We start from the raw sequence: 22,505 nt of genomic DNA on the forward strand, positions 1-22,505 counted from the left end.
AAACACCTTAGCTGAGGTAACAAATTATATCAATGTATGTGACACCACAGCTAAAGGGTCTGTCAGCCTTTCTATTATCCACCTATATTTTCAGAGGTATATAAATCCTGGATTAAATATATATATATATATATATCCACCTCAACACTTGGCACATAAATTCATAGTCTTCCCAGGGAAGAAATCTGAAACTTACTTTCTTTGAGAAGTCCTATAACAGAACCAGAAGAATTTAGACATTTTCATATTTAAAAAATACATTTAAAAAAAAAATACTGTGTACTTTTTTTTTTTTTTTTTTAGCAAAATTGCTATTTGCCACCTCAAAGTTATTTGTTTTAGACTGAATAATTACCCACAGATAACAATCTAGGGCATTTAAAGTGTTTTCTTTAAATGTAAAATTGCTACTTACTTCTGATATTTTTAGCTATATGTATTTTACCCTGCAGAGTTTGGCAGCAGTGCTGCTACATTTTGCTTTAAGGCTGGTAACACCAGAGGCGAACTTAGACTTGAGCAAGGACTCTGTGCATAGCCATGATCACGTCACTCAGTACAGTTCATCCCACTGCATCATGAAGCCTGCAATTTGGAACAACAGCCACAGAACAATCATTTCCTAAGTTCCAGTCCAGTGCCACTTTGATTAAGAGCCTCCATATACCTGTTGCAGTTAGTCAAGATAATGATTTGTAATCCAACACATGGAAACAAGCATACAAAATAAAATAAATCAGGGGAAACCTGTAGATCTCCACCAAGAATACATGAGCTGTCAAGGATCAAAGCTGGAGACCGAGCTTCTGCTGGTAAATGCTCACTAGCAAGTCTCAGCTAAAAATAATAGGCTTCTTTTAATTCTTAAATGATAGCTGGTAAGCACCGCTTAGATAAAGATGAAATCAGAAAAGATTACATTCATAATACCACCACTGTAAGAGAGTGGTGGGACAAGGAGGCAGGAGACAGCTATGTCTCCCTTTCCACCAAACTGACAAATTGTACAAGCTGCCAGGGGAGTCTTTACATCGTGCAGAAGAAAGACGTCAAGAAACCGTGTCCTAGCAAAAATCTTCCATTTCTTCTTCCTGGCCTCATAGTCATTTAACAGTATTAACCTGTCCTTTCAGGTTCTTTACTACACAGTACTTTGAATATTCAGAACGTATTGTTGTTATATTTTGAGTTATATTACCATCTAATCACTAAACCTGTGAAACAGCAGTCTCTGAACATCATGCTATTATACAACACAAGAGCACATGTCCCTGCTGGCATGTCCTCCTCAGGTGATAAAGGAAAGGCCTAAGCTGAGCCTGCTTCGCTGTACTACGAGATTATGAGGCACGGCTTCACGCTCATCTGTTCAGCAGATGCAGCAAGTGTTGCTGAGAATACATCACCACCTTCAGATGGAGAGCTACGTTACACTGAGCTGCGAGCCCTCAGGCCAGCAAAGAGATCCTGCCCTGCCAGCTGGAGCAGGTGTTCCTGACCAAAGGCAGAGATGCGACAGAGCGTGGTGGGGAAGGGAAACTGTAGATCAATCTCAAGCAAACAAAAGGGGGAGAAAAGAATTAACTGAAGAACATATTGCACATTAGTCCTAAGGAGAACCTGTCCTCATTTGAAAACAGTTAAATAACACAAGCAAAGGCAAGAGTAACTTAGCAAAGAAATTTTCTCATACTGCAGGTCTTATTTTGTCAATGTTTTTTCTTAAAGGTTGTAGGGCACATGGCTACTTTACTCTAATTCTTCAGAGCTTAAACTCCTGGAGCATCCAGAAAATTCCAAGATTTACTTTTACCACAGTATTAAACTTTAATGGCAATTTCTATCAAGTATAAAATCTGTAGGTGTCTGAAATCTCTGTAACTAACTATAAAAGTTGGACAGTCTTCAGGTATCTGCACTCCTCACTATTGCCATTGTGGAAATTTCATATTAAAGTAGTGAAAATGAGAAGAATCAGTTAAAAGGGACTGGGAGGAAAAGTTTAGGAACTACCAGAGCTTCTTACTATTCTTAAGTTCAAATGATAAAGCCAACACTTTTTTATTTAAGCAGAGATAAAAATAGTACTTGCTACAGTAAACATCATGCAAATTTAGGTAAATTTTCTTAAAAAAAAAAAAAAAAAAAAAAAAGCTTCTGAAGGAAGTAAATAATAGTTATTCTCTGAACTGAGTAAACAACAAGCCCACTTCCAGCTGTGACAAACCTCAGGATCTATGGAGGTGGCAGCCAGCAGCTACCCTCATGCTACAATAGGAGAGCACAGCTACATTAAAACAGACACAGAAAAGTTTTCCTGGTAAACCTGCATAATTCTTATAATCTGACTTACTGCCTAACATGGATAGCCAACTAGGAAGGGAAGGTAACATGAAAAGATACAATAACTGCAACTGAACACTGTAGAAGAGTTTCTTTAAATATTACAAATGTCAACTCTTTCTGTTGTAACACAAAATTATACATCTTACTACTGATTCTTCTGTCAATAGCTAGAGAACTACTACTGCTGTTGATAAGGTACCACCCTTTACATCAGGACAAACAAACATGAAATACAGTTTCTGAATTTGATAATTTTCATTTTAACTTCACCTCTTCTGTATGGTCAAATAAATGCTGCTGCACTGTTCTTTAGAGGAAATGAATCAAGCTTTGATCATGAATCTAGTGCAGGTTAGCTCTTCTAATTGGTTTTGATCAATCCAGATATTCTACTTTGGGTCAAACTGTTCAGAAGAAAAAATGATTTCTGAATAACATACCAAAATCAAGTCACTAGGTCTACAAAATGCATTGGGAAAATCGTATTATTTTCAGTGACATCATGAAACTTAATGGCTAAGTTAATGTGTAAAGATCTAATAACCAGATTCCCATCGCCCAGGAGGTGGAAAGTGTCCAAATGTCCTAGCAAAGACCCTCATCAGCCACGAGCAGTACAGTTATTGCAAACCCATGTAAAGCAGTGAATCTGAACTCTCAGCATATTTTGCAATAAACAGAAATTTGTTCACATGACAACACATCTCCTATTAGCTCCTAAATGTGACAAGTCTCTAAATGAACACTGCTCAACTCGTGTTTTGGAATAGCAACTCTTATGAGGGATTTGCCACTAACTGTCTTCTCTACCAATCAGAAAAACACAATATTATTTTATATCTGCATTTGTAGGGAAAATTCCAAGAACTGTTAGTAACTCACTATGTTCTGCTGTTCTTTGAATCTTTTAAGTAAAAGATTTATATTACAATGTTCATAAGCTTCAGCAACACAAATATACAGGAGAACTTATGCCTGCTATGAGCTCTGAAAGCTCTAGAGCTATCCTAAAAATCCTACAGGCAGCAGCAGTCAGGAACTTGGAATCTAAATTCCACTGGCTTCAAAAATACTAAGAAGAAGTGTCATTTTGACCTTCACAACCATGTATCCTGCAGCAAGGTTTAGGAATGACCCTAAGAATCTACACACATTGCAGAGTGTTGTCAGCCTGAAATCTACTTAATTCATAGTCACCATGGTCTGAAAGGAAATTTAAAAAAAATATATATATATGTTAAGACTTGGGTCTTAACCCTTCCAGGGTCCAGAAGAATACCCTACATGGTACCAACCACACCTGCTGATTCACATTCAGATGCTGTGCCCATACTGTCACTTTTCAGTTTCACAGGTCAAGCAGAACAAGGAGAATGTTGATTATCACGTGGCATTCTCATACAGCTTGCTCTAGTTATAAAAAATAGTAACATGCTGTATTGTTATTTAGAAACACAAGCTGAGACTTAGCATCTTTACAGTGTCTCTTCAGCTACTTTCCTCCCACAGTTTGACCAACAGAATGGTTGTCAAGAGACTGTCTCACAGCAGTGAGATATTCATAACCAAGAAAACATGCAAACTAAAAGACAAGCACCATTTTAACAGAGATTACCAGGTAAATTTTGAGCTTTGCAGAAGTTCTGAAACTACTCAGGAAAAATAAGCTGCCAGCTCTCTTCTGTGAACAGGAAAAAGCTTATGGTAGGTTGCATAAATAGGAAGGAAGCTTGCCATGTAACTTCTACTGCACAAGTTACTACAGAGGCTACCAGACAACATAACCTTTTAACTTTCCTAATGCAATTCCTTGGGTAACGCGCCATTAACTTTTTCTTTTGGGTCAGAAGGCAAGGTACATATAAATACCTCAGACTTCTTTAGATATACATGTCCAAACCAATATACTCATGCAGAAGGCATGGCATGGGTGTCTCAATCAAACCTGAGAACGGACAAAGCCTTGTTCTCCTATGCAGACACATCAAAGCACACTGATCAGTAAAAATGTTTGCATGGATTCTCTACAAAAGGCTTGGCAGTACTATAAAGAATACTTTGCTTAAACGTTTATACCGAGCAGATAGTAGGCAGCCTTAAGGGAAATAGGAATTAAAAAAGTACAGAAGGTGTTTAGCCCAAAACAAAGCCATCAATTTACTGGCTGATTAAGTATGAAAAGACGACAATAAACCTCCACCACCAAGTCCATTAAAAAATAAAATAAAAAATGGATTCAGATAGAGATCCAATTACCAACCCAAGGTCAATTATAGCTCCTTTCCAAAATCCAGTGAAGAACATTGAACTGAACACAACATCTGGCAGACAGATACAGCTCTGAACAATGATTCCTCACTCCCAGTGGCCTGCATTATCTTATAAGTTCATGGGAAAACAAAATAAGTCAACTTGTGTTGATGTTTTTTTATGTGTAATATTTGTTTCCTGTCTTGAACCTAAAAGCATAACTTCAAGCTTTACTTCATGAATACTTATTTATTACCTCAATGTGGGCTCTCTCCAAGGATATACATTCTTTATCCCTTTAGTGAAACCAAAAGTGTCCAGGAAGGTATGAACAGATTTTTCCAAATTAAATAAAAAAAAAAAAAAAGAAAAAAAGAAAAAAGCAATTGGTGTTGCAAATCAAATATAAACAAGAAAAAAATGAACGTCATTACTCTTTTTACTGTACTTATAATCTCTACCCTCTCCACTAAAACGCTCATCCACCAGAAATGAAAAAAATCTGAAAAAAATAGTAGTGCTAAATATGCTAACTGAAAAATAAGTTTACTTAAAAATATTGCAAGAATCAGTCAATTTCATCTGATATACAGATTTATTCTTTAACGAGTCTTTGGCATTTGATAACATCAAAGGTATCACATGATGCAACAGTTGCTATAGTAGCAACACTTCTTTAAACAACAACAAAAAAAAAACAGATCAAACAAAAGCATAAAACATATAAATTGTAAACAAAAATCTGATGCGTGACATACATCCCCATCTAGCAGAGAACAGTAAATAATAGCTCCAGAAGTCAGCTAGACCTCGCAGCTGCATCTGAGAAGAAGGTAATTGTATCAGCAAGTCCATCCTTTCTGGAAGATAAGAGATGGCTCAGTTTTAGGTTTGCATATGAGTAATGGGAGATGCCGCAATGCCAGTCAAAGAGTGCATAGGAAGTTCTAGGTCACCAAAAGATTTGTGAGGGAAGCAGTGTTTCCCACCAATCAAGAGGAGATTTTGTGTCTAAGGATTCTAAGGCACAAGAGGAATGGCAGTTAAAGCAGATGCTTTGTGTGATACTACAGAACAGGTAAAGCTTTTTTTCCTCAAGATCCCATGCATTTCTGGGATCTGTAAGCAATGGATTTCCCAAAGACAAGGAATGCCCATGACCTGCAAAAAACACTGAATCAAAATACACAGACAATTGCAGGGTTTGGAATTGCAGTCAGCAGAAAATGTCAAGTAAGGGCAAAAGCTCATGATACCATCTGCAAAATGGGAAAAAGAAGCAGGTGGTTGAGGCACACACTAGTGTTTACTGGTAGCATCCTAAAATGCTGCAAATATTCAAATATTTTCCATGCCGCATAACATTGGAGGGAAAAAAAAAAAAAAAAGCGTTCATACACTTTTTTTCATAGTAACATAGAGGAAGATGGAAGTGAAAAGAAGGGAAAGATCCACACCACAGTTCCAGCAGCTGCCCAGGTATGGAGCACTGATTTAACAAAAGCAGGATATCGAGCCTAGGCTGTTAGGTACACTAATCAGACCCATGTCTGTACTGGGTATATCCATAAGCCTTTCTTTGGCAAGGTTTTTAAATGCAAAATGATTACCTCCAAAATGCTTACTAAAAGATATTTCTGAATAACCTCAGTAGCACCAGCCAAGAGATGATGGTTCAGTTAGTTCTAGTTGGTGCAAATCACACTTCGGTTTCAGCGCAGAAGGTCTGAACCAGACCATACCTAATCCATACATACACTGACACAGCAACAGCAGATCTGCCCTATGGACTACACCTTGCCCACTTCCACTTTATGCAGTAAAATCATATTCTATTGCATAAACTGGAACATTACTTCCTCAGAAGCTTTTTCTTTTTCCTTTTTCTGCATTGTATATTATAGAAGAAATGTTTTTTTCTGGTTTAAGATCACAAGAAAGCCATGTGATTAAGCAACAACCAGCTCATGATATCCTGACCAGGAGTGTGCACTATGCCAATAGGTCATCTTTATCCTAAGCGAACAGCGTAATTAAATTGTTTTAATGACAGTGTAACTAAAAGAAGTCATGACAAAATAAGTATTTGAGTTAAAAATAACTCACATTGAGGCCAGCTAGATGCAACTAAAACACCTAAAATGTACCAAACAATTCAATGAACCAGACCTGTGAACTTGAATACTTATTAAAGTTTAAATCTCTGTAAGCCATTAAGTTAGTGTGCCTCTCCTCTGTAGGATTGTGGGCTGGAAAACTGAAGACAACCCAACAGTTGATAATCATTCTTGATATAACAGAGATATAGGTTTATGTCAGCTTTATCAATTGGCTGAAGCATAATTTATTTTATTTGTCCTAGGTCTCACCCACCAGTCCTGACCATCACTTTCAAAATGCTTGCCCACAAAAGCTGCCTCTTAATAAGTACCAAGTACTACGGAAGTCTTTCAAGAATACCGGCTAGGTTAAATAACAAACTTAGAAACAGCGTTTTTGCACTTTATGAAAATTACACCTTACATAGAGTTGCTAGTACTGTTGACATCTTTATATGTCTGCTGATTTAGCAGGGGCTTTCCAGACCTGTATTTGAAGAGATGCCCATACCATATTTTGCTGGACATCAACTGTTGTACTGTGATCCAAAAAAAGGGCCAAAGAAAGCAAGCTATAGATGTGATGCAGTGCCAGCAATAATTATTATTATATATATACTATGCAAATGAATTTGGGTTCAGCACTGAGGTAATACAGCTGTGGCTTCTAGCTTGGATCTGGCTTTTTTCTCATTCTCAGGTATTCCCCAGCAGCAATCAGCCTGGTGAGCCTGGACTCGAGACAGCTATTGTACTACACCAAACCACAGGACAGCTGTGGTACTCCACCAAACCCACCACTCAGTGGTATTTTGATATTTTTGGTTTTTAACAAGTAGCTACAGTAAATTTGTTGGGGATGCACCTGTCCAAAGAAACATGTAATTGAATATCATTAAGTCTAGTGGTCATGAGACATGACTTTGGTTCCTGACTCTCTTCAACACCATTTTTCACAAATGATTGGAAGAGAAAGAGCTGCACAGCACTGCAACTGGGTTAGGTCTAACAAAAATTATTGCCTGCAAGTTCACATGTAATAGTGAATTCATGTAAGGGTGATGCAAGTTCACTGACAATTTCTATCCTGTGTATGATGCACCTTAATTCGTGCATCCTTCTTCAGGTCACATTTCTATTTTTCCTTGAATCTTGAACAGGTGTAACTTAGAAATATGGTTTTATCCTTGCTTCCTGTTCATTTTCCTTTTAGTGATAGGCATGTCTTCTGTCAGTCAAGTCAACAATAGTCTCAGACATCAGGAATAATGTTAATTTATTTACTTTGGAGTTAAAAATCTTCTCTACTAGATTACATCTAAAATAATATAGGGATTTTAATAATACTTTTGGAATATTTTTACGCCGTTGTTCAAATTAATTACCTGTTACTTTCATAATTGTAATTAATCATTGAAACAACTCCTGTAAATTCTTGGTTGTGCATAGTGTCTTTGCCTCTACTTTCTGAAACAGTCCATTCCAAAATGCAAGTTTAAGCCACTGGGGATTTCTTTTACCCAAGCACTGCTTACACACACAGCTGAAATTACTCTAGATAACAAACACTTCAGCATAATCTAGAATTTCAGATCAAGCATTAGATCATTGTGGTGTTTTATTTTATTCACAAAGTATAAATACAGTAGAGCAAAAGGTTTAAATATTGTTTCAGAATTCCTGTTTCCTGATATAAAAATGTCAGCAAAGCATATTTGATCCATTAACTACATTGCTGATGCAAGAGTAACAGGAATTTAACTACAGAGAACACTACTAATACACCATATTCAGCAGTTTTTTACCTAAGCAAATGATACGTTGATACAATATTTATAGGAATGTGAAACACACAAATTATTTCAAGTATTAAGAACACAAACCAAAACTCTACCTTCTCGAAGACTTATACAGAGAAAGCAGAAATCAAATTACTGATTATTTGTTCTGCTTAGAAATAAAATAACCAGCAGATATACTGCTATTCTGTGTAGTTACAAAACATCTGTGATTCAGCAGTAGTACAGACCGCAGATACAAGTAAGTAGTACAGAGGCAAGTTTACCTTAACTGATGTTCTTCTTGCTTTTGTAAAGACTCAACACATTTTCAAGGTGATTATGAAACAATAATGTAGAAGTGAAATCTTGCCCATTTTCACTTGCAACTGGGAGGACCACTGCTAAATATGTAGCTATGCAAATTAGCAAGTGAAATAAAGTCAGATTGCTAATTTATGTAATAATAATACTTTAAAACAACTATTTTCTCCTCCCACAACCTTTTTTATGGTTGATTTTTGCCACTACAATTCTATGAAACAGGCCAGTTAACCATACTGTGAAAACAGAGACAGATACACATACTAGAAACCATATGTATCACACTGTATAAATTTTATCTTTAACCTTAATACATTACTTATCCTAAACCAGAATCAATCATGAAAACACTTTACTATACACATACATACATGAATAGCTTTACTCATGAAAGCAGCAACATCAAAAAAAAAAAAAAGCCAATCTCACATCTACAGTCACTTGCAGGATCAGGGCCCTAGAATTACTATGAAGTCCACATCTTTCAATTTGCACAATTCACAAAATAAGATCAGAATCACAATTATTATTTGGTAGAGTTTTACAAACCATCTGGCTTACAGATAATACAAATGCTTTAAAAATACATATATATTTAAAAATCTAAGGTTAAAAAAAAAAAAAAGTAGAGCACTCCACAATTCAAGAGCACTCAAAGCTCTTGAATGACCAACTTGGCCTCTGAGGTAATGTCAAGAAAATGAGGAGTTTCAGAGACACTGTAACAAGGAAACTGGAATATAAACACAAAAACATCTACCTATAGCCAATTCACAGTTACTTTAATTTGGTTTTACCTCTACTATAGATTAATTGCAGACACAGCTTGAATCTGGCAAGACTTATTATCTCAGGTACAATGCAATATAAACATAGCAATGCTGTGTCATGGCTCTGCACGCCAACTACTTTGGGGGATTACGCGAGAAATCTGAGCTGGTTTCTGTAGAATCACACAGTTCTGGAAAAGGGAAGCACAGTTAATCCACCAGAAACAAGAGTGATGTAACATGGTCCAAACACCCAGGGGGGTCTGCTGGAGCCAGCCCGCACCCTGCAGCAATGCTGCTGGGCAGTGGCTGGATTGGAGTGACAGCAGTAAGTACCTGAGCCAAATTCCACCCCGCATCCTGTAGCGCCTCATTTACCCAGAGTTGGGTGTTTTTTGTTACTCAAGTATCCTAGATTTTTTTTTTTCTTTTTTAAGATAACTACATGGTCCTTTCACTTTATAGCTATTGTTCCTAAGCAGATGTTGGTGGAGGAAAGAGGAGCAGCAAGAAAACATCCTGAGTGTTGACAAGTTGTCCAGTTCTTCTGTGAGAGGTAACAACAATTGCTATTTGGTATCCCATTTGATAATTGGGCTTGTGCTGATCTGCCTTTCCCAGTCCTGTCAGTGGTCCCATGTGGCGATCAAGCCAGCTACCTTTTAACACAAGAAGCTGAATTTAAAACCTATTTTAATGAGCTTTATATCTATAAAGTTCATCTTCAAAAAAACAGAAATGCTATGTAGGCCATATAAATGCATTCTGAGTCTGATCTGATTTTTTTTTTTTTTTTTTTTGCATGAGACTTCTGCCTAGGAAATACAGTGACAGCAACACTAAAGAAACTTGTTTTACAAATTTCAGTATAAAACCTATTAAAATTCTCAATATGTCTCATTTTACTTTTTATAAATTCAGAAACCTCCTCTCACAAGCACTAATAATTAATAGGGTGCTTTGAACTTCACTGAAAAGAAAAAATGTTGGGAGGCTTGAGGTAAGTAACTTTCAAAAGCTTTGATTATTTGTCAGAGAAAAACTGTTTTAAACATGGCTAGGAAACGGTAAACCATTAAGAGGTGGCAACTGGAATACCCAGCACATTGCTGTTTCTCTTTCTTTTTCTTAAATTATATCTTCTGGCTGTATAAAGCCTTCATTAATATTTTTTAGGTCTCCTTATTTGGCAAATTATGCAATAGAAACATGATCAAAGCTATCAGCACCAAAAATACACTAGCAGCTCTTCTTCAGCAAATTCTTCCAATGGGGAATTGGAATTGTTTCTACTAGATAACTGAAAAAGTTGGAAGTAAGTTGAATATTGGTCTAGCATCAACATAGTACAATGATTACTATATTATTTTTCTGTAGCAACTATTATTAATTTTTGTGAGTTACTTCAATAAATATTCCAACTTAAGCAGAAGTAGTTAATGGTCTTAGAGCGCTTCAAACCTACTAATAAACCTCTCTAATATCCCCTTGACTTTGAACTGCTTAAGTTAAAACGTGCCCATGCTGTCAGAAAGCTCTGGCAAATGTGTTTGTTGAACAAAACACATTCTGAATTTGTTTACAAATACATCCTGCAGCATTTCACAAACAACTGCAAATAGCTCTTTATGGTATGGGAACATCTGCAAGTCTGCTCCCAGTACCCTTACAAATTTCCACTGACTTGAAATCTTTTTCTGCTGATAGGAGGATACAGAAGGCAGATCCCTTTCAGCACCACGGCTGCACTTCTTTTCCCCAACACTGGGATTCAGCTATGCGTACAGGCTAGTAAACTGCAAAGCTACGTATTTCCGTAGATTAGGAAATAAGCTATATTATATTTATACACTTCAACATTCAGAAGAAATCTAAGAAACAATAAATTAAATTTAAGAAATTAAATTTGCCTAGGAGACCAGAAATACCAGCAACATTTGGTGTTACTTTAAAAGACTGAGATTACAAGTATTGCTGTTAAAATAATTAGGTGATTTCTCCTATGTGAAATTTCCTCATGACAGAACTGTTGAATGAGTGTCTAGATACCCATAAGGCCTATATTAAAAAAAAAAAAAAACATGGAACTGGTTGTCTAATTCAGTTCAGCTCTTTATTTAACAGCTGCTGCCACCTAAAAGAAAGCAGTATGTTCTTGATACTAGAATGCATTCATACCATATGTGATTAAGTATTTTTAAAAGGATAATTATTCTTTTAGAATGAATAATCAAAAGCTCTCTTTCAAAACAGTCCAGCTCAGCATTATCACATTAAAATCAGTTAGAAAGCACTGCTGAACTTACAGAACTAATCATTCAGGCTCTCCACACGCAGATCGCTGAAACAATGATCTCAACCTCAAGTATTTTAGAAATTTTAATTACTACCAAAACTCTGAGAGATGTTTCAGCATTCAACAGTAGTTTAAAGATGTCCTCACTGCAGCCAGGCCAGCCCAACTGCAAATACTTTTGAAAACTCTTACCAGTCTTCATATGAAACATGCGTTAACGTGGCTCTGTACGGTAACTATCACAACACATACATAAACGTGAAACACCTACTGACCCAGCTGAGAAATCTGTCCCAGTAACAAGGATATTTGGTTTCAAGACATACATTTATATCCCATCCAGTACTGTGAGCAAATGTCTTTTTTTATTTTCACTATTATTTCAGCAAAAACAACCCAATGAAACACCAGAAATGCTAATATCGACAAAACGACTAGCAATTGGGGGATAATGCGCAAAGCTGCCAATCCAGTCTAATATACACCGACCCCAGAGGGGACAGCCCTTACAGAGCCCAGGGGTAACCCACTCCCTCCAACCTGCCAGGCCCCTAGAGGCAAGTCTTCCAACAACAACACAGACCCAAAGAAGAACAGTAACTTGGGGAAAATACAGTAGCTAGGCAAATTTTAGCTGGATCCATGTCTGAAAAGTTAACTACTTTCATCTGATCTTCATTTTCTATTTATCAGAAAGATAAAACAATTATGCAATTATTGTCATATCTTGATAGAGGGTGGTGCATGAATCAAAAAAATTACCAAATACAGGCATCCTGTACTCACTTTGATCTATTCTTAAACCTCCCTTAGATAAATTAATAAGGTCATCTTTGCTGCAGAATTTGAAAAATAACATTCAGGTTTTGGAAGAAACTTAACTGAGCAGGCCATCTCGCTATATCCTGCATTTCTACAGGTGTGAGACATCAAGTTCAGCTGAGCTTAATATAAGAAAGGGACACCAACAGCACCCGAAAGTAACTAACTTAATCCCTTTCATTCTCCTGCAGACTTCATTAGTGAAGGTTAAGTGGCTTTTGATTTGGATTCCAAGCTTGCAATGTGAAGAACCTACCCAAGAAAACAGACAAACTTATGGCTTATTGCAGCAATCTGATTTGAGCAGTTCCAAGAAAACAGGAGAGAATAAGGAGCTAAGTGCAATGGGAAAATGATTGATTAATCCAGAATAAAACAAGATGATTTGTAGTGCTCTAACCAAACATCAGAATGCAGAGGAACTATTTTAATGGATTAGACCAGATGTCTGCCTAGTCCAGAGTGCATCATACCAGAAAAAGCACTCTACAGTAGACAGATGTGAAATAATCTATGTTCCATATTAAATCTCAATCTCATTTGAAACATACAGATTGGCTTAAAGCGTGATCTAGAAAATAAAGCTAAGTATAACAGTACAGTAAGAGTTGAGAGCATTCTGTCTTTTGAAGTCCCTTGTAGAATTGTGTCCTAACACCCCTCCCCATTAATAAAAATTAAAATTTGCAAAAACTACTACAGAAGTAAAAATTTTCTACATGAAAAAGGAATAAAAACATTAAAATATTTTTTAATCTGGAAACAGTAAGTATAATGACTGGTGTAAAAAAGGTAAACTGAAATGCAAAATTTTTACATGATAAAAAAGTAAGTTTTCCATAAAGTATAATTAATATACAGAACCTTTTGACATAGCATGTTTTCAAAGCTAAGAGTTTAGAAAGACTGAAAACACCTTATAAGCAAACAAGGAAAACAGCACTTTGATACCAGTAATCTGTGCTGCTATAAAGCATGGGTCAATTAACCTTCAATCTCTCTTTAATGCAGTTTTCTCATTTGAAAATTAGAAATAACAGTATTTCAAGATGGAAAGACAAGACTTGGCTATTGTTTGTGTTTTCTGGAATTGTGTTTCTCTGACAAACCCAGGAATAAAAACATGGTGTTTTTGAAAAACTGAAACAACAATATAGTCATACCAGCTAAATCAACTTACATGGTTTGAACAGTGTTCAGTACTCCTGTAATGGCTTCGCTCTCCCTGCGTGCACGCAGAAAAACTTAAAATGTGTGTAAAATGCAGGTTCCACAGCTAGACTCCTGGATCTCCTCAAGAGTAGTCCTGATCTGACATAGCATGAAGACATAGGAAGTAGCCAGGATGCACCATGAGCAAGAATATTCCCTAGCTATGCACTTCCTATGCACTTCAAACAGCATCAGAAACCAAAGTCTTAAACTTTGGGGAAAACCAGAAACTTTTTCCACACCCTACCTCCTATGCCCTTTCTTAAAAATGGGAACCGTAAGTTTATTTCACTCACTTTCCCCAAGCCCCAATAATCTCTGAAAATTTTTGGTTTTCTTCTTATCTTTGTGACTCTTTACATTTTAATTCTTCATCTGGTTTCTCCAAACAGGAGGGACCCACAGATTACAGCTGCAAAATGGCTAGAGAGGAGCTGCAAAATTTAAATGGATATGTATGTATCAGGATAAGCAGCGAAACATGATTTCAGCACAATCTCATGGAATTGATGTGTTTATGAGAAAGTGACTGACTACCTAGCTGAAATGGACAGATGTGAATAAACTCATGTCAAGGTTAAAAATAAAAAGCAAATACTGTAAGGCTGCAAATTTAAAGATTAAAGTAGGGAACACCATATAGAAGTAACTTTATGTACTAATGCAGAAACAGTGTGTGAATTCCATCAGATTTTATAGAAAGTTACTGACAAAGACATAGGCATAGGTGGATGAAGTCTGTAGGAAAGTTGACAAAGTCGAATGGTGGCCACTGGAGATGCATTCCCTGTTCTGTGGTGCAGTCAGAGCCAATCAGCTGTGCTTAGCACAGTGTTGCACAGCAGACAAAACAGATCACCTGCCTTGTGGACAAGTTTAATGCATGATAAACTTCTTGGTGTGGTTTTGGGGGTTCATAAACAGCAAGCTTGAAACAGACAGGGAGTTCAAGAACCTTAAGCCAATCTATTCAGACATAGCCTTTGTGGTATTTTTTTTTCCAGAGTACAAGAGCATTTCATGTATTTATCACTTTTTTTCACCTTGAATGGTCCAAAAATCCAAAATCAGTTCTATGGATAATGCATCTTCATTTAACATGGAGCCACTTCTGAGGCAGAAAAGCACATGCACAACAGCTAAAAGCAGGCAAGGAAAATGAGCTTTTGATTCAGGAAGCTAGATAATTTATGTATGGTGCTGTGGGATATTAAATATTCAGAAAAACTGTAATTATCTTTGTTTCATCCTCACAATGTTAATAACTTTAATTTTCATAAATTATTTGGGGGGCTTTTGTTTTCTTGTGGGGTGGAAAAGACCTTCACAGTGTTTTGTTACAATAGGAAAGACCCCTGTACCCAGAGGATTCTGATAACTCAGGAAGAAACACAAAACTTGAGTTTCATGACAAACTTATCTTCACACACACACAGTCAGAGCCATTGTTAATCTGTCCTGAATAGGAAGAATAACACTTGGCACCTCCGCTAGAGAGCCCCTGACAGAATAGCACGTGTGAGAGGCAAGGCATGCAGCAGCCTGTCCCTCTGCAGCCTCCAGACTCTCTAGGGCTCCAGGGACAGGTCACGCAGCACCTGTGGGTCAGCCCCCAAGCCATCAACCTTGTGGTGCAGTTTCGATTCCAACCCCAAGTCTTCACTGATTATTTTTTTTTTCCATTTAGACAAAGGTTGAGGTTTCTCGTGTGAGGGGAACCCCTGTCCGCCGCTCTGCTCTTCACCACCTCCACCGTTGCCCCGTGCAGGCAGGCCGGCGTGGGGTGCAGGCTGCCCCACCACCAGCCTCCTGCAGGGCTGTCCCCCACGTTTCGTGTGGGCTGGTCAGGGGGTGTCAGCCTGGGCGGGGGGCTCTCCTTGGGCCAGGGCTCCCCCCTTTGACAGGGCTTGAGAGCCTGGGACTTCTCCCCCTTTCCCTGCCTGAAGGGTCACCCCCCACTACCACCTCTCCCCCTGGAAGGTGCCCCTCACCTCAAGGCACGGGGCCCTCCCCTCCTTCCACAGCTCCCTGGGCAGGGGGCTCCCGACCCGGGCCCCTTCTCCCCCTCAGCCAGGAGGCGCTCCCCTCCCGTTCCCCAGAGAGAAGGGCTCCAAGCGAGGCAGGCCCTCTCCTCCCTCTGCTGCCAGCAGCAGCCCTCACCCCCTGCAGAAGGGAGGGTCTCTTCCCCTCTCCCCCCACCCAGGCGCCTGCGGCCGGCACTGACCCGTCTCTGCCGTCCTGCTCCTCTCCGCCATATTTGTTGTCATCCCCCCCGCATCCCCCCCCACCCGGCGCGAGACGCTGCCCGCGCGTCGCCATGGCAACACACGTCACCGCCAGGGGAGTCCCGCGCCCCCCCTTCCCTCCCTCTCTCCCCAAGCCGCCCGCAGGCCGCCATGTTGCGGCGCTGACAGGGCCCGGCCCCGCCCCGCCGCGGGGAAAGCCTTCCCGCCGCCCCCGGGGGGAGCCGGGCCCTGAGGGGAGCTCGTTACCGAGGTGCGCGGCCCCCGCCGCCTCGCCCGGGGAGCAATTACAGCCTGGAGGCCCCGGGGAGAGCGGGGCACAGAAGGGGTTAGGGTCTGGGTCGCCCCAGAGGGGCAGAGCCCGCCTGCTCCTGCTTTCCAGGTGGAGCGCAGGCAGTACCTGGAGGCAGCCTTCAGGCAGGGATAGATGTGTGGCCACCCCACCCTGCCCCAAATTCAGTACATGAGTCTGATCATGGGGAAGTTTTTTTTTTTCATTTTTTTAAAGCAGCCCAGTGGGGAGCTTCATTATGTGTGTGTGTGTTACCCGTCTGTTTCCATCCCCCAGACCTAGCAGGTGAATCTGACCATATGGCAAATACAGTGAGGCGTCCAGGGGATGGGAGGGTTTCTGCCCGTGTGTGTGTTCGCAGGCGCACTGGGTGACACTCACCATGTGGTGAATACAGCGATGAAGTCTTTGGTGCAAAGGGGCTAATTATGTGTGTGTTTCCCAAAAGACCCGGCGTGCTGGGTTTGATGATGCATGTCTCACTAATGCAAGGCTGAGATGGAAGCTTCATGGTATGTCCTCAGCACATACAAACTCCAAGTTCTCAGAAGCAAGGCTAGCCATCAGATGAGCATGGTGTTAAAAGTGAAAGCATCAGGTCCTAGAATCATGTATATTTGCATACATGGACAGACATTGGGGGAGATCATAGAACCATAGAATGGCGTGGGTTGGAAGGGACCTACAAGATCATCTCATTCTACCCCCCTGCCATGGGCAGGGACACCTCCCACCAGACCAGGTTGCTCAAAGCCCCATCCAGCCTGGCCTTAAACACCTCCAGGGATGGGGCCTTCACAGCTTGTCTGGGCAACCTGTTCCAGTGCCTCAACACCCTCACAGTAAAGGATTTCTTCCTAATAGCTAACCTAAATCTACCATTTTCCAGTTTGAAGCCATTCCTCTTTGCCTATCACTACACCCACTGAAAAATCCCTTCCTCAGCTTTCCTGCAGGCCCCCTTTAGGTACTAGTAGGACACTATAAGGTCTCCCCGGAGCCTTCTCTTCTCCAGGCTGAACAGCCACAACTCCCTCAGCCTGTCTTCATAGGAGGGGTGCTCCAGCCCTTTGATCATCCTTGTGGCCTTCTCTGGATTTGCTATAATACGTCCATGTCCTTCTTGTGCTGGGGGCCCCAGAGCTGAATGCAGGGCTCCAGGTGGGGTCTCATGAGACCAGAGTAGAGGGGGAGAATCCCTTCCCTCGACCTGCTGGCCATGCTGCTTTTCGTGCAGCCCAGGATATAGGTTGGCTTTCTGGGCTGCAAGCACACATTGCCAGCTCATGTTGAGTTTCTCGTCATCACCCCCAAGTCCTTCTCCTCAGGGCTGTTCTCAATCCATTCTCCTGCCAGCTTGTATTTGTACTTGGGATTGCCCTGGCCCAGATAACAGGATCTTGCTCTTGGCCTTTTGAACTCCATGAGGTTCACACAGGCCCACCTCTCAGACCTGTCCAGGTCCACCTGGATGGCATCCCTTACCTCCAGCTGCACCACACAGCTTGGTGTCATCAGCAAATTTGCTGAGGGTGCACTCAATCCCACTAGCATTGGGCAGGACTGGGACAGGACTGTGCTTATGGCTATGTAAACTTTTATGTGTCTGTTTATTTACATCTAGTAAATTAACATAACCACAGAGACCAATGACCAATTAGTGAAACACTCCAAGCCTAAAAATCAAGGGAAGTAAATTTCTCAATCTAAAATAATCTGTATATTTCTCAATCTAACGTGTTGTTATTTAAACATCACTTCACCTCCCTATCTTCCTGTTGGGTATGTGCTTTTTCTGCTCCAATGTAACTCCTCTTAACAAGGTACTCACTTGGGTAATCCCTGCAGGTTCTACACACCTATATTTTTCTGTAGAGTCTGTTACCTCCTCATCATTTTTGTCTCTCCCTGCCTTTTGCAGCCTCACAGCCTTCTTTCAGTTCATGCTTCTTTGGTTGTTTTTGCAGCATCCATTTTTTTCATTTCTCTTCTGCTGTTTCCTTTCTTTTTCAGTGGCACTTAGGTCTCTTTCCTTCATCTAGTTCTTTTCACTCAGTATATTTCTGTATGATGGCCACAGTCACGAGTTTTCAAATATAGCCACGTTCTTATGCCAATGATTTGAAACACCTATCTAAAGTATTGCACTAAGGACACTTTGTGATGGTGTCAGAAGATTTGTTGGAGCAAGGATATTGTTCTTTGCTTTGTGCCAGCATTTAAAAGTCAGTAAGGGCCACCTTTAAGCTCTGGAAAATAATTTTTATACTTTTACCTCTACAGCCTTCATAGGCTATGGGTGGACACTAGGATATTGCAAAGCCTGATTTGTCTCACAGCTGACAGAGAACTATGGTGAGCCCCCCATCCTCTCCCTCATACTGTTTCCCCAGGCTAGCTGATCACCCAGGCCTTGTTTGTTGCTTGGCAAATGATCCTGGGAGACCTTTCTTCAGAATATGCTGCACGTACACTCTTCTGTTCATTCACACCTCATGGCCGATTGTTTATATTAAATGTTCTGCATATCCATTGAGAAACATCAGCACCAATTCAAGCTTAAGACAGACAAAAACATCTTTATGTTCTCTACTGGAATCTCTCTGTGTATGTGCATCACAGTACCTCCTGCCTGTCTGTCACAAAAACTACAGAACTAACATGATTGCTTGTCTTCCTCTTTATTTGCCTAGCTGCTATCAAGTCTGGCTTTCTCTTTGTCTATGAGAATTTTACAGACCATATCTATCTTAGCAATTAGGATGCTTTTTTGTTTCTGGTCATCCTTTACCATGTCTGTTACAACCCCTTTTATTTAGGTAGCCATGTCTGAGACCTTAAAATATTTTTTCATAATACTCAGCTGTTCATTGTTTTTATCTAAACTTTCCTTTTTTCTTTTTTTTTTCTTTTTTTTGGCCAGGTCTTGCACAGTTTTGTCCAAGTCTGTTACTCTAGTCTGGTTTCTTATCATGTCCCCAGGTTCCCTTTCCCCTTTGTTCTACTTGCTATTCCAGCTTCAGTGTCCCCTCATCCATATTTCATTCCTATCTATTAATACTCTTAGAGCATTTTTCATCTGCAAATTTCCAAGAATTAAGTGCCTGTGGAGAAACCTTCCATTTCAGTTCTTCATATGACCTCTTTATTCACATTTTTCTGAGAGACTTCCTTCTATGGTGACCACAAATATTAATCCAAAGGCCTTTTCCATCCAACTGCCATTCTATTAACTCAGATACCTGCAAGAAAGTGTCTTGAATTCAAAGACATCTGGGGGAAAGCACTTTTTTTCAGTCAAATTAGCTCTTCTGAGTTAACACACTTGAAAAACCTAGAAATGCCACAGTCGGGTTTTTTTTAGTCTGAGTTTAATGCTATGTTATAGTCACCTCACCAAGCTGAAAGGGTGTTAAATATAGATGATATGTAGTCTTTCCAAAAACAGTAAGCTAATTTGACTGGAGAAAAGAACTGGAAAGTTCATATAGAAAGTTCTTCAGAAAAGAGAAGGATACCTGAATGGTGTAACTTAAAGAATAAGGACTGAAGAATGAGGGAGAGAGTGATCAGGAGAAGCACTGCCAATTTTTATTTGCATGTTTTTAGAGCATCTAAAAAGATGTTAGGGTGCTCTTGATTACATAGATGTCTTTGGTCACTGCCCTTCCAGAGCTAATAATCTAATTTTGGATATCACAAAGCAACAGAGAATAACAGAACACCATTACGAAAACACTGCTGCCCTGGTTATCTTCACATTCATTGTTTCAGCCATATTTCTTATTTCAGTGTATCCTTCCTCCTTCAACATCTCAGCAAGCAAAAGCTGCTTCACTTTTATGGCTCTTCACATCTTATTCCCACCCTATCATCTTTTAATATCCTATAGAGAAATCAACGTCTTCCCCCCACACATTTCATTCAGTAATAACTCTCTACTTGTTACATTTTCAAACCAGCACCTTCATGCTTTCCCTCATTGCTGCTTCTCACTCCCACTCACCTAATTTTCCTCCTTCAAATCCCTCCCTAAAAAATCTCCTATGCTGTGATGTCTACTGAAGGAATGATAATGAATAGTCAGCTGTGTGCCAAGATTACTGTCTGTCATGGTGACTAGTGTTGTCTTATTCTGATCTCTGTCTGTCTCTTGCATCCACACCTTGTGCTGGACTGAAAGTGACTTGAGTCAGGCCCCCTCTTTTTGCCGTGTTAGGTATGGGTTCCGGAGTGGACTCTTAAAAACCATTATATAAACAAATAAAAATAAATTGAGATAATGGAAATACAAATGGAAATGCTGGCCAAACCCGGGAAGATTAAGCAATTATTCAGTTATGATTAATCAGCTTAGACAAATTTACATAAAAATTAATGTGACTGACAACTCCATTACAAATATTGAGAAAGAAATTATTTTTCTAAATATGGATTTGTGCTATCTTTATTTATTTATAATCTACAGGGACTTGTGAAGCATATTTTACTTTTTTATTCTTGCTTGTATTTAAAATATTAGGTATTCCATTGTTTTGTTTATCTTTTGTTGCAGCCCATAAGAACATAAGAAAACATAATACCACGAGAGCAAAGGCTGACAGGAAAAAAAAATCTGATCCTTTTTTTTTAAACATGAGGATAATTCAAATATGTTGACGATAGATTTATTTGCATTACGTATTCAATACTTTCGATTCAACTAGAGGTGGCTGCTGTCAATATATATCTGTTGAAACCTGAAAGATCTTCCAGGAAAATCAATAAAAATCCAATTCTACAATCCTGATAATTTCAGTGTTTCAAAAATTTGCAAATAAAAAAGAAGGAAAGAAAGAAAACTTTTTATACATAACAAAAAGCCCACTAAGTTGCATTATGGATTTTTCACGAATTGTTTTTAAGTGACTGCTAAGGCTGGATTAGAATAGAAAGTTAAAGTATTAATGCACAAGTTTTTCATGCTTTTCACACGCCACAGATATAGTTTGGTGTATGATACAGTAATGTTCTTCAAAGTAGGGATTTAAAAATCCAGGTTTAATTATGTCATATAATACTTCTTCTACACTATTTTCCTAGTGTAGAATAAAGCAGTGCATGCATTTGAGTACATACAGCACTTCAGCTTTGAGTTCTGTCAGAAAACAGGCCTCAGGAATGTTTCTGATAGAAACAGGCCATCAACATTGGCTGTGGAGGCACAGTAGAGTAGGTGCAGTCCAAATCAAAGAAAGAAAGAAAAAAGAAAAAAGAAAAAAGAAAAAAAAAAAAAAAAAAAAAAGGATGTTATGGTCTGCAGGATTCAGACAGAAAGTATAATTTGATAATCTGATTAAAAAATAATAAAAAAAAATAGAGTCAAAATGAAAAATCAGAAGCTAGATTGAGGTAACAAAATTGAAGTGAATTTTAAAACATGCATACGTGGTGAAGTGCTGTAATCTTATCATTTGTAAACTCAATCCACTCTTTCTGTTCCCCTAGCATTTATTGGTCCCATTTTTATGTAATGTACAAAAACAGCCTGTAATTTCTTGTATCTGGACAGTATCTTTAATCTATTCTGAGCATGCCTAGTATATCTTTAGATGTTCTATCCAAAAATAATATCACCTCTTGCGTTTTTCTGTAGTATTTCTAAGCATAGGAGAAATTAATATGCAGCTCGTCTGTATAGGTCAGAGTGGGTCTCCCCTCATTCTATGCATGACTAACGAAATAATCAAAAAGTTACCCTGAGATAACTGATGTGAAACATGAGACATCATGATCACAAAACTTGGATCAATTTGTGCCCCTGCTGGCAAAGCACCATCTCATTTCACTCCTGAAAATATTTTTTAATTTTACATTTTATGGATATTTTGAACTATTTGTTCCTAATGATTGTCCTCAAGGATGTGCATCAGCATCATGTAATTACATGGGGAAACAGTCTGCCTGAAGGATCCCACTCTGTAAATTACAACCCTCCTGTGTACAGACGATGAGCAATGCGTGACTCCGGCATTCTTTTCCATTCTTCCACAAGCACTTTTGAGCTTGTAAAAGCAGGGTACCACCAACATGT

General features: G+C 39.2%; 1 protein-coding gene across 7 annotated transcripts in view; it reads right to left on the reverse strand.

Moving 5' to 3' along the window:
* The window catches only part of BEND5 (BEN domain containing 5), a 921,457-nt gene extending 905,254 nt beyond the window's left edge, over positions 1–16,203 (reverse strand). For all 7 annotated transcript variants that reach the window (XM_035333426.1, XM_035333424.1, XM_035333425.1 and 4 more), the window contains exon 1: positions 16,122–16,203. In XM_035333426.1, coding sequence (XP_035189317.1) covers positions 16,122–16,164 — 43 coding nt within the window. In that variant the 5' untranslated portion in view covers positions 16,165–16,203. The remainder of the gene's footprint in view (positions 1–16,121) is intronic.
* Positions 16,204–22,505: the final 6,302 nt, after the last annotated feature.

The sequence above is a fragment of the Oxyura jamaicensis genome, chromosome 8 (genome assembly GCF_011077185.1).
Source record: "Oxyura jamaicensis isolate SHBP4307 breed ruddy duck chromosome 8, BPBGC_Ojam_1.0, whole genome shotgun sequence".
NCBI classification, from domain to species: Eukaryota; Metazoa; Chordata; class Aves; order Anseriformes; family Anatidae; genus Oxyura; species Oxyura jamaicensis.